The 13,283-nt window shown below is 42.8% G+C and overlaps 1 protein-coding gene across 1 annotated transcript in view; it reads left to right on the plus strand.

Moving 5' to 3' along the window:
* Positions 1-3,161: 3,161 nt before the first annotated feature.
* The window catches only part of spire2 (spire-type actin nucleation factor 2), a gene marked incomplete at both ends in the record, with an annotated part of 43,263 nt that continues 33,141 nt past the window's right edge, over positions 3,162-13,283 (plus strand). Inside the window, one exon of the mRNA XM_083973471.1 lies at positions 3,162-3,459. Coding sequence (XP_083829597.1) covers positions 3,162-3,459 — 298 coding nt within the window. The remainder of the gene's footprint in view (positions 3,460-13,283) is intronic.

The following is a 13,283-nucleotide window of genomic DNA, read 5'->3' on the forward strand; positions in this document are numbered from 1 at the left end:
CAGCTGGGTAAAAGGAGGGTATGGGACATGGATTTAGGGGTAATGGGAGAGGAGACATGAGCAAACATCAGGTTTGCACCTGGTCCCCAAGACTGGTATGATGGTTATCCAAGATGGTCATATGTCAGCATTTCTCGAGGTCTCTGTGATCGCGCTGACCTCCTCACAAGTTGCACTTCCTCCTCGCACAGTTCCATTGCAGGCTCCTCACTGTCCTCCTGCTCTCTTGAATCAACCTCCTCTGCAGTGTCGTCAGGTAGGGATGCACCGATCCACATTTTTTCACTTCCGATCCGATCCCGATACAAGAATTTGGATATCTGCCGATACCGATACTATTCCGATACCAGAGCTTTTTTTTTTTCATTCAATCATTTTTTTAGATTTTCCCCTCCCACCTAAAGCTATGCTCTACGTAGGGGTGTCAAACTCATTCAGGGGCCACAAACAGCACAACTGGATCTCAAGTTGGCCAGAGCAGTAGAATAATAGCATGATAAGGTATAAATAAAAAGAAGAACTTTTCCCTTTGTATTATAAGATGTTTACAGTTAATGAACTATTCTTTTACAAAACATATTATGAACAATCTGAAATTTCCTCATAAAAATACAAGTGCAATTTCAACAATAATATGCCTCTTCTGTCTTCTATGTAATTTTCACACTTGGCAAATTCATTCTGAGGGCGAGATTGGACTCCCCGCTGGACCAGTTTTGGCCCGCGTGCCGCACGTTTGACAACCCTGGTCTACGATCTGAAAAATGATGAGAAAATTTTGAAAAAAGCACCCCACACACAGATACACACACCCTCCCCCCCAAGCTCGTATTGCCCTCCCCTCGGAGCCTCCTAACGACACACCCCCCTTCAGCAGAGCAGAGCAACAAGCCTGCCTGCAGAAACCAAACACGGCTTTGAATGTGGAGTAACAGTGTCGGATTCACAACTTCCACAATAAAAACAAAGATTACCTGTTCAACATAAACTCCGCTCTATCAGCACCGCCGCTGCAGCGGGGTCGCTCTGCACACAGCACACCGCGGCTCCGCGAGCTTTAGACCCCGTGTCTCCCTACTTCTCTCCCCGACACACAGCGCCGTCATTAGCAGTCATTAGCGGTAGCTGGTACACGGTGGTGGCGGTGCTTGGGCTGCCGCGGTCTTGTTCCTTTCATAGGGAGCAACAACACGGAAAAGTGTTGCGGGGGTTCGCGCACTCTGAACTACGGGAGCCCAGCAGGGAGCGTTGGTAGTGGATGTTGAAGAGAAAATTGTTTTTCTTAAAATAAATCGATGTAAAGTACAAATTCGAATTAATCGATTTATTGCCCAGCCCTACATTGCACGTTGCTGTCTTGCTTTGCGGTGTTTCGAGCATGAAATATTTACAAACAGCGGACATGTGTGCTGCTCAATGCTACCCGGCTGCTGCTGCTAGTGGCCCGGCAGGCTGCAAACAGCGGAATGTATTTCCTGAACGGGGGTGTGTCTCATCTCTCTGCCTCACTGACACACCGCACACGCCTCCTTCAGGAAATCCGTTCCACAGTTTTGCAGCCACCTAGCAGAGCAGCCAACAGGAGTAACTTTTGGAATCGTTTCAGCAGACAACCATGAAAGCACATGTGTTTCAGGGATCGGAAATTTGCGCAGGTGGGATCGGAATTTTCCGATCCATTAATTACACTCGTATCGGTACCCGATACCGATACTGGATCGGATCTGCCCCATCCCTATCGTCAGGTCTGAGTTCTCCTTGCACTTCCTGAGCTGGTGGTGGAGCAGCTGCCAGCTGGTCTGGTGTCTGCACTGGATCTGGGACAGTGACAGGATCATGTTGTTGTTGTTTTTGAGCCATATCTGTTACCTTTCTCAGTGGTTGAAACTCTGGAGCTACGGGTCTGAGCTCATCTGGTGGGTTAGACTGAGGACTTGCAGGTCTGACTCTCCTCCTGCTATACACTGGAATTGTTCGAGGGCAATATGTGTATTCCTCTTCTTCCTCAGAGTGTTCATACTCCTGCTCCACTGTCTCTCTGTTGTTTCTGTAACAGTCTGTCTGTCTTTGTCTCTTTCTAGGTGCGGACTGACTCAGTGGATACATGGACTTGATTTGTTAGACAAAGGACTGGATCTGTGCAAATTTATCAATTCAACTTTATTGTCATTGTCATATAGTTATTCATGTCAATGAAGAATCTTAAGTAGACTATACTGGCAATACTGTATGTATTTAAAACTCAAACTCCTTCGTCCTACCACATTCAGAAGGATAAACCACACAAACTTGGAGGAGGTAGCCTATGAAATAGCTGGAACTGCAGACAGATGCAGTTTTTTTTTTCTTTTTTTCTTGTGCCTGACTTTTTTCTTTTTTGGCTGGCTTTTTTTTTCTTGGCTGGTCCTAATACTCCTCCGCAGAGCGATTGCTCCTCTGTGATGGCCATGTAGGCTATGTCATGGATGAAATTGTTCCAGTTTCTACCCTTTTCATGTTTTCAGGCTACACATGGTAAGTGGTCCACCTGCTGGACCCTCAACTACAGCCTGCTGTCGGTTGGGTCATTGTAATAGATCCATACGAGACCCTTTCCAGCAACAGCCTCCTCTCCACTGAAGGCTGATGATGGGCCAGTCCTGCTGTGAGGACAGTGTCCATCTCTCTCGGTTGATGTTTTCCCGCAGATCCTGTCTGTATGTCTTTCACTTGCTGACATGGCAACAAGCTTCAAGTCAAGTCAAGTGGGGGAACCACGATCGGAAGTGAGGTGAATTTTCAAAATAAAACTTCACAAGGGCAACTGAAAGAGAAACTGTGTATGAGCTCAGGAGCATTTATTTTCCTGTTGGGCTGGAGCAGCTGAAAACCCGATATTCAATTTCCATCAAAAGCAAATAGAAGAAAAGGCTGCAACCACAGACTGTAAAAAAAAAAAAAAAAAAAAAGGCTGCAACGTGTGGGTTACGTTTTTAATTTCATACCGGATGTTGTGCGTTTGCCCAGGCTAACTTGACACTGTTGTGGTAACGAGGTGCAGCTGCGGTACTGGACTAGCTTAAGAAGCGGACAGCCAGGACACCGGGCCGAACAGGAGGCAGCACATCATAAATGGCCCCACCGCCTACGGAGTGAAGAATGGGCTCCAGGCCATCGCAGCCATGGCTAGATCCACCAACAGAAGCGCCAAGGACGGGGACTCACGGGTAACCGCTCCCACGGAGCGCGGAGAGGCGCGGGACCTGGCGGAGCCCCGGGAACTGTCTCTGGAGGAGGTGCTGAAGTCCTACGAGCAGCCCGTCAACGAGGAGCAGGCATGGGCGGTGTGCTACCAGTGCTGCAGCGGGCTGAGGGTGCCCCGCCCGCCGGCCGGGACTGTCCGCCGGGTGAAGGACCCGTCGTCCATCCTCCTCCACCGGGACGGGACCGTGTCTCTACAGCAGGAGCCCCGAGGAGACGGTAGGACACTGACCGGTCACCGGCCGCTGTTGTCCACAACTTCCCGCCGCCCTGTGGCTCGTGCAGCACTAACGCCAAACTCACGTCTGCAAAAGTAAAAACATAACAAAATGTCCGTGCTGTGCAAAGTAAGCCTGGGCTTAACGTTTGATGTAATGTTAGATTTAAAATAATTTTCATAATTTTTAATTCGGCATGAAGTAATAACCATAAATCAAAACTTTCCCTAGTAAAATTTAGACTTTTTCCAACTGCACCACCATAGGAACAGTGGGATCATGTGTTCATGAAGCCTACATGATTGATTATTATTATTATAATTTTTTTTATCATATCAGTGCAGAATTCAAGAATATTTTAGGCTACTGTAGTGTCGTCAATTACCATGATTTTTTATTTTACCATCGCAGGCCTTAAATGAATAACATGCTGTAATGTATTTGAATCAGGCACGGACTTTGGTTGAGTAGGACACCGTGTTCATAGCTATGGTTCATAGAGAGAACCCGTCCCGTCTCAAACAGCAGCATATTCCTGACTAATCGCTCTTCTTCTGGATAGATTGACAACCTTGAGCTTGCGTCGCACAAACACACACTCTCAATGTGGACAGCTGTGTCGGTATGTTGTTGCACTCCCGGTGCCAACAAGGATGACTCGTATTATGCCGGTAAATAGTTAATTATTCATAAAGCACAGCTTCACCCTAGTATTCCCTCTCGCAAAGACTGTTTTTGAGACTTCAAAGGGTGGCTGGAAGCCCCAAGGATCTGCAGTCTTCTTTTCTCCTCCACATTTAGCCTCCTGCATAATATCCTACTGAATAATATCCTACTAATGCCTTACTGGAGGCTGGGCCAAAGAGACTGTTACAGGAGTCTTACAGAGTTAAAAAAAAAAAAAAAAAAAAAGTATAAAAAACATCTAAACTACACAACTAAACCCCAAAATAAACTATGAAACATGACAACATAGATAATAAATTCAGACCTAAAGATATGTGTGGGCTGGCAGCTGGAAGGAGAGATAACTTCAAATTAACTTAAATTGAGCATAATCAAAAACACCCCAGATCACATGTTTAAATGGGCGATTCCACCAAAAGAGTGCCATTTCTGTCCCCAGCATATTAAATGTATAAAAACATGTAATAATATAATATAAATTGCATTTAATTAATAAACAAAGCACCATACACATGAATCACTGTAGAAATTAAATATATATAATTTTGAATTACTATAAAAAGGCTTTCAAAACACTGAAACAGCCTTTGTTGCATGTCCCCAGAGCCAAACGCTATAGTTTACCACAATGCATTATGAATAAAATCCTTCTAAAATCTATTTTTTTTTGCATATTAGTGTGACTTTATATTATATCTACACTTATAACATTTTTTTAATTAAAACCTAATTGTATTTTGGTTAAAATTCACATTTTAGTCCCGTCCCCAGGTTTTCACTCAGTGCTGTTAACCAAACACATTCTAAAGTTTTGGAATATTCCACCAGTGACATGTTCTGCTGGAAGTGACATCATTTGGGTCTTTTGAAAGTCATGGGAAGACCAAAATTAAATTCTGTAATTTATTTTTCCTGAAATTGAATGATATTGTAGCTATGTCAGGGTCGGTCACTCTTAAAACTCATTCCTGTTACCTAAATTATCTCTAGACAGTGTTTGTTGATATCAAAAGTAAAATATTCAGTTAAATCCTAAGAATGTGCTCTGTGTGCTCAAGCTATTAGTATAGATGCTATTGGGCTAGATTTCACACAATTGCTGATTTTATGCTAAAAACTCATTGCTGTTACCCTCATTGCTGTTACTAATTCTTCAAAAATGCAATGATAAAAGCAGCAATAAATTAAATAAAGTAGCCTGAGATTGACCACTACTCATTTTGAATGAGTAAATGTGTATATTAAAAAAATCTATACTGAAATGGAATGAAAAATGAAGTTTAATTTTTAAGAGTTACAATGAGCAAATGGCACTCTTTTGGCGGAATGACCCAAATAGTCTCCATTCTCCCCCTTATTGCAAAAAATAGTAGCCAAAGCATTTTAATAATTACTCACTGACAAGAGGCCAGAGACTGACAAATAGACATCAAAAGTGAGAAAGTGAGACCTGTGCTGTGTAGAGAAGCAGGAATGTGAGTGATCAGATACCTGTTGTCCTGGCTCTGTTGACTCAGTAACAAGCCGTCACAACAACCAGACCAGTGAATACCTCTGTGCTTAGTTACAGCTGTGTAGCGCCAGTTAAGGAATCTTAAGGAGAAGTTCACAGTTAATAACCAGGCAACAATGAAGTCACGTTAGCAACGGGCTTCATTCTTAGATTTCCGCGACACATGTAATAATGTGTTATTATACAATGGTAAAAGAAAAGCCATGCTTTGTTTAAGTTGAATTTGAGGAACTCTCCCCTCACGGACCGTATAGGAACTTGTTAAGATCTACTCTGAAGTATGCTGTTAACAGCTGTGGTCACTGTGATGATTCATTTGCACTTCTGTCTGTGAGGAGGTGTTCACTTCTCATTAATACTGTCCTTGTTCTTTGTATTGGTTTCTGCTCCGCTGATCCATAAGTAAACCAAGTCCATATCAAAGCAGTGGTGCAAATCCCTAAACCAGCATGGAGTGTCTATAGCAGTCAGTCTGTCTACATTATTAATGTAGCTTGTCAGCTACAGGGCCATTGTCTTTTCTTTGTGCCCAAATTCATCCCAAAACAACATGCCAGTTTTAGACAGCTGGGCTGTAGAGGAAACAACAGAGAGGCCTGGTCGCTGAGTCTTTTTGGTGTGTCTCTGTTTACTGAATTCTGTAGCTGTGATGAAGCTGCTTAATTTTATATCTCTCAGAGAATTGATGTGTTGATCTTCCGGTGGTATGCTCGCATGTGCCCCATACAATCAAAGTGCTACTTTGTCCGAAATCAGCCAAAATAATCCAAGTGTGTCAACTTGGTCTCAGACTTCAGAGCACCATCGTACATAGCACAACTCTGAGTGGCATTGATGATTAAGAAGCAGCTTAACCATATACTGTGAAGACACCAGCGCTGGATTGATCCTTTGTTGTCTTTCTCTCTCATCCCTCTTTTCTTCTCACCTTTCTGCTAAAGACATGAAATACCCCAAAAATAACAAACCACATGACACAACACCCAAACCCACCACATGCAGTCATTGATAAATGAAAGAATCAATCAAGTTCTGCCAGAACTGTAATGTGAAAGTCCATGCTGAGATGTTGCATCTGCAGTATTCATAGCCTCCATTTGGATATTCACATGGCTGTAGTAGGGGCTAGACTGTCATAGGTCTCATTTAGAGATAATGAATGTGCACTACCGAGTAGTTGAAAGCAAGAGCACTGTCTGTAATAATTAGTTTCCTCAAATATTTAAAGCCCCAGTGTGTAACTTATTTGGCTTTTTATTAGCAAAAATCAAATATTGCTTTCATAAATACGTATTTCACTGAAGTCGGGTCAAACCCGCATACAAATGAAAGCTTTCTGGTACCTTAGAATGAGTTGTTACAAGTCGTTAAGTGGGCGACGCACCGAACCGAGGCGGCCATGTTGCATCCATTTTTTACGTTGAGTGGCAGCGTGACCGTAGGTAACCATAGAAACTCAGCGGAGCTGTCGGCTCGGCCTGTTAAAACTGTCACCACTGTGTAGTGTGAGGAAGGACGGAGGCACTGGTGTTGCATTCAGGTGCAGTCAGACACCTGAATGACACCGTCAGCAAACCAACCGGATGTCATTTTACTCCACGAGAGAAAGACGGTAAAACGTGGGTCAGGTAAACAATACGACATCACCATGACAACATATTGTCAGGCCTGTATTGTTTTGCCTCGTGCTGGTGGACCACTTGTTTATATAGATGCTTGTTTATCCTGTTACATGCAGCGTCTGTTGTCTGTCTGACGTCTGCCCCATTTCACATGAATGCAACATCAAGAATATGTTCAGATATGCAACCGCACCGCAAGATGGGGGGAATTCCTACATATTATACCTGTAACTAGATTTGGGGAAACAATCATCTTGCTTAAAATATTGTTTGCCATTGACATTTAAACCCCCCTGAGACTACATCATATTTGACATTTTTGTTTGTAAAATGACAAATCATCACATCCTTATCAATTACAATCTCACCATTCTGGTACTGTTAGACACATAGCTTCTTCAGCCAATCAGAAGCTAACATCTCACAAAAAAGTAGCTGTATTTGTTTTTTCTCACAAAAGAAACAAGTCGATTGTGATTGTGTCAAGTCCAAATACATTGATTGTTACTTAAAATCCAAGTGGATTTGTTTTGTTGTTGTGCACACTTGATTAACATGACCTTTTTTTTTATTTTTTTTATTTAAAGCTCAATTTATTTTATTGCTAGAGATCAATGAATCTCTCCAACTGAGGGTGGGGCAGGTGACATGCTCCTCCATCCCAGGAATGTAAATACACACTATATTGTAGCATTAGTATGCACAGCAGGTTGCCTGGACAGCCTGAGATGAATTTCTGTTTCCCCGAAATCTAAACCTCATTAAGTTGTCCAAGTGTCTGCGTAGGAGGAGGTAGGGAATGTGAATCCACAACACAACATATGCCAGATATACTGTATCAGCCAGGTGACGAAGGAAAAACACATCATCATTATCATTCTCACTGACGTATAGGCTACTGCCGAATCCCATTCACATTGGTTACCAAATCAAATGTAGGCGAGGGTACAACCAGTATCCAGAGGAGGTTGGCCTCAACAACATCTCTGCTTCGTCTTCATTAGTCTCCTATGAAACACGGCTGACGGTCTCTGTTGGTAAGCATGTGTGCAGTTTACTGACATCATTTGCAGTGCACTGTTGTGGTGAATATCAAGCCCTCTTCTCTTCACAGGGAGCACAGATCTGACCAGAAACATAGTGTCACATAATGAAGTGTATGAAGGGGAAAAAAACAAAACAACACTCTAACCCCGTTCACACCTGGCATTAACATGTGTTTTCAGTAATCAGACTGTAATCGGATAGAGCTTGACCACATGAAAGAACAGCTGTAACATGCACCCAAGAAACATTGAGGATGATTTGTGATCCGAAGGTGGTCAGGGACGCATCGTGAACACAAGTAAACGGTAATACGTCCTGTATCTGCATACAACTATGTGGACTGCAATGCTTCGCTGTTTATTTTCTTTTTTCTTTTTTAATTTACCCGCGCAAAAAAACTGGACAGAGCCTTCTCAAACAACTTCTCTGCCAAACAGGACATATGGTTAACAAAGTTAAATAAAAACACATAGTATTTTTCCATCAGGGACAAACAACCATGAGGTTGTGATTTTAGTCCTCAGCAGCGTCACTTGCTCCCAAGGATTAGAAACCAGCTCCATAATAAACACACATTTCCACCTCTGTCTTTTCTCAGAGTGTGCTGTGTGTTTGCTTTGAGCATCTCTGGTTATATATCACTGAACTAACGCTGAATAACACTGGTGTCACTGCAATGAACTAAAACTCATGTGATGTGTTTACCTTTGTAAATATCGCAGTTTGTGTTGCACAGAAAATCTAATTAACCACTTGGCCTCATTGCTTAAAGCAGGCTTATTTATATTCCTTCTTAGTTAATCATTAGGCTTCTTCTGCAATGTGGCAAAATAAAAAAACATTGCCATGTTGTGTTTCAAGTGTACAAAGGTAATGAGAATACCTCAGGGAAATATCCAAGTCGGTTAGCAGTGCAGTGCTGTTCTTATGTGAATCCAGATCATTACAGTACATTTAGTCTCATTACTAGGTTTTAGAATAAGTAGCGTAGATCGAATAGAAGTCATATTGCTCTGAATAAAAACAGGTTCACTGCAGCTGCAGCTGTCCCATATTCAGAGTGCTCAGTTCGGTCTGAGCTGCTGAAAAGCTCCTGATGTGTCATCTAATTAACTTGGATATCTTCCTCCTGCATCAACAGGCCTGCATCCCAGTCCACCAGCAGTACGCAGCACTGAATAGATATGCAGGGATTCCTCAGTTTAAGATAAAGCTCCTCACAGTTCATGCTTGAAGGTTGCTGTAACACACTGTTGAGTGAGGGGTTAAAGGTTTAGGTGATTCACTGAGTGTATATCAGGCCAGCAGCAAGTCAAAGAGCAGAAACACGATGGTCCATTCAGGAACAATATTTGCACCAACCATATGTCAACAACAGACGTAATACAGAGTGTGTTGTGTAAAATTCTAGCTGTAACATATTTTATCACATCAGTCTGTCTTGTCTAGGTATTTCTAGGTATTAAAAATCGAGGTGTTTCAGAGAGTCTGATTGTGACAGAATCAGCTTTTCTGGAGCTAACTGTCCTAACATTAAAACCCAGCCCCTTAACGCTGGACTATTAATGTCTCACAGTATCATTTTAGGTCATCCACATCCCTCTGAGTGTAGAGGAGATTTAGATGTCGAAGTTTGATACAAGAGAAACCAGGCGAGACCAGTGTCTCCTCTACTCGCCTAAACAAACCCACTAACTTGTCAACATATTCCAAAGACGTGCAGTGATATTACAGAAATAGCCCTAAGAGTCAGTGAAACACAGGGACGGACAGCCTTCAGGTTGGAGATGCATGTCCTGTTAAGATCTAAGATTACCTCTTTGTTATTGCTCTCTTGCAATAAATGCACTGATAATGATTTGAAAAGTGCATAGGTCAACTGTAACTCCACGTGTAGGTAAAGGTGCGCTACACTCTACCATGGTATACTTGTCGTGAACCTGGAGATAAAGGTCATTTAGTCGACCGCTTTCCTTCATTAATCTATCACCAGGTTTCCTCCTCTTCCCTTGTCAGCCCAGTTTTCCTTCTTGTCACCCTGTGGCTTCTTCATCTCTCACAGTGCGTTCACACCGGACGCGAGTAAAATATTCACCTCGCTCTACTCGCTCGAGTTTGCCCGCTGGAATATTAGTTTTTACTCGCGGCATTCACGCGAACATTTTGCTTGAGTTGTATATTTTGAACTTGCGCAAACAGGCGAATTTTGCATGTTCGCCGGCACAAACTTGCGTCCATTCGTGTCTTTACATTGACTTTGTATGTAGCCTAATCTTATCGCACGAAAAATTCGCCTCACGCCCGGTGTGAACGCAACGTCAGACCTAATTACCCTGGCTAGTGGGAGTGTGTGTGTGTGTGTGTGTGTGTGTGTGTGTGTGTGTGTGTGTGTGTGTGTGTGTGTGTGTGTGTGTGTGTGTGTGTGTGTGTGTGTGTGTGTGTGTGTGTGTGCCAGAATAAAAAGTTGAGTCTAGGATGTAGCATGAAGTTAGCAAGAAGACGCTGCCTTTGCACAGAAACCTACTGATATTTATGCTGCGTTCAAGACAACTCAGAGGTCAAAATTCCCAACTCGGAAATTTCCGACTTCCGACATCATTGCGTTCACGCTGCAGGAACTCGGAAGAGAAAAAAAAACATGGATACCTGAAGGAAGTTTGGCGTATTGTGGCTCATCGCTGAATACGAAAAATCAATGCAGCAGTAAATGATGTTTATTTTGGAGGAGAGGAGACGCTGCAGATGAGTGCACATATAATGTTACAGCCTTGATAACAGTTAAACGTTATTTCCGTTACATACAAGGAACACAATTTCACACCATACAACAATCACAGCTTAATATACATGTATTTCATATAGGCTACTGCAGTAATACACAACAAATATGCACTCAAACCTCAACAAATAACTTAAAATGTCTAAATTCTAACCGTTTAAGACGAGGGCCGCCATGTTTTGATGTTGTCGTGACGTCAAGTCGGAAAGTCGGAGCTATGATATGATACCTGAGTTTCCCACCTGTAATTTCCGAGTTCGACGCCGTTCAATTCATTTTTTACAACTCGGAGCTCGTTTTTTTCTGACTTCCGAGTTGTCTTGAACGCAGCAATAGACTCCTATTCTTGTATCCATGCATGACTACAGTTTGAACAGAAGCCATATTTGGAGATTATGTTAAATTGACTGGTACAGCGCCACCTTTAAGTCAACAAATGTTATGTTATGTTATGTTATGTTATGCTAACAACAAGTAAACTCAACATTTTGTTAGACTGAGTGAGGGCTGTGCTGTCAGTGTTGCAGTGTCAGCCTCTGGGAGCTGCTAGCGTAGCTGAGAACCCTTCTTCTTTTCACTAACTAGCCTTCCTGAATTCTCGTAATGAGCATGGAAGCATGAAAACTGCTGTGAAAAGCAACCCTGAAAGTTGAAACAATCTTATGTCATTGTGAAACTTTCTGTTACGAAATCAATGCAGCTCAGCGACGAGGATCTAACGTCTCCATTTCCACGTGACCAGCTGGTCTCCTCTGTTCTCTGAGATCTAAACTTGAGGCTTTTGTGAGGCGTTTCCATGCAGATTCCTGTGCTGTCCTGTGTTTACTGACCTGAAACTGTGGGAAAGTGAAGGACGTCTCAGTGGTTACACTATGTGACCCCGGCAGTGCATTATGTGAACCTGTCTGACAGGTTTGCAGGGGTTCAGGTTATCACTCCACTCCTGTGGGAAGGGCAGTATAATAGAGTTTCCTCACCCTCCTTCAGTTGCCGCCTTTTGTTGTGGACTGAAGCAGCCTCTGTGTTCACACAGGGACAGGATCATGCTCTGTTAATCTGACGTTCACGTCCTGCTTTCAGCTCAGTGATGGTGTGGACAGGAGGGGTTTCATCCTATGATCTATGATCCTTATCTTTTTCTCATTCTTCCTCTCCTTTATTTTTCTGCTGATATCTCTCATTTACCAATTATTTTGTTTTCTCTCTTTTCTCTGGTGTTTACACCGGTTCTTTCCTTCTCTCTTTGTCTCTGACTCGTGCTCCTCCTGTCTGTCCGTTCTCCTGTTTCTCCGCAGTGAGAGCTGCTGATCGAGGAGTTTCAGGCCTCCTGGGTATCATTACTGACATCTGAGCTGGGAGAGAGAGCTTTTGTCTGTCACACACACATGCATGCGTGCAAACACACACACACACACACATATACCTGACCTCTTTATGGGGGCACTTATTTTCTTACCCTAACCTAAACCTGATTCCATCCTACATAGACAGACAAACATTGCATGTGTCTCCTAACAACAGTCCTGAGTCAGTCCAGACCCCTGCCAATCACAGTCGCAGCCTCTTTAACCAGCTCGTCAAGTCTCGTAGTGTTCAGGTCATACATGCTGCTGCATAAGTAGACTGCAGCAAAACATTTTCACTGGCCACCACCACTGACTGATAAAACATGACCTGCAGGCATCAAAGGACCTGAGCCTCCCGAGGAGAAAGAGCCAGCTGGCAGATGGCATCTGTGTTCACCATCCAGTCCAGTCACTATACCTGGTGCACACCTACACTGTAAAACCAAATGTTTAGGATCTGAACACATTATTAAACACTTATCCGTAACACTTTTCAAACGCGTCACGATGTTTAGATTATAAACAGGAGAACATGTTTATTATTCGCTGTAACACTTTTTAAACACTTTTACATGTTTATTCAGGAAAATGTGTTTAGGTTTTAAACACTTTATCCAAATGTGTTCAGATTATGTTATATTGATCTATTGATTATACTGTAAAAATTGACTGGGAAACACATGAACATCATGATTCCTTTGAGTGTGTGTTCCTCCTTTTCCTCCTCTGCTGCCACCCCCCTCCAAAAGCTGTAAACCTATAGGGGAAATAATGGACTAATACAGAACATTGTACTTTAAACTTCTTTATTTTAACTATTATTATATATTC

The sequence above is a fragment of the Trachurus trachurus genome, assembly GCF_905171665.1.
Source record: "Trachurus trachurus genome assembly, chromosome: 6".
Lineage (NCBI taxonomy): Eukaryota > Metazoa > Chordata > Actinopteri > Carangiformes > Carangidae > Trachurus > Trachurus trachurus.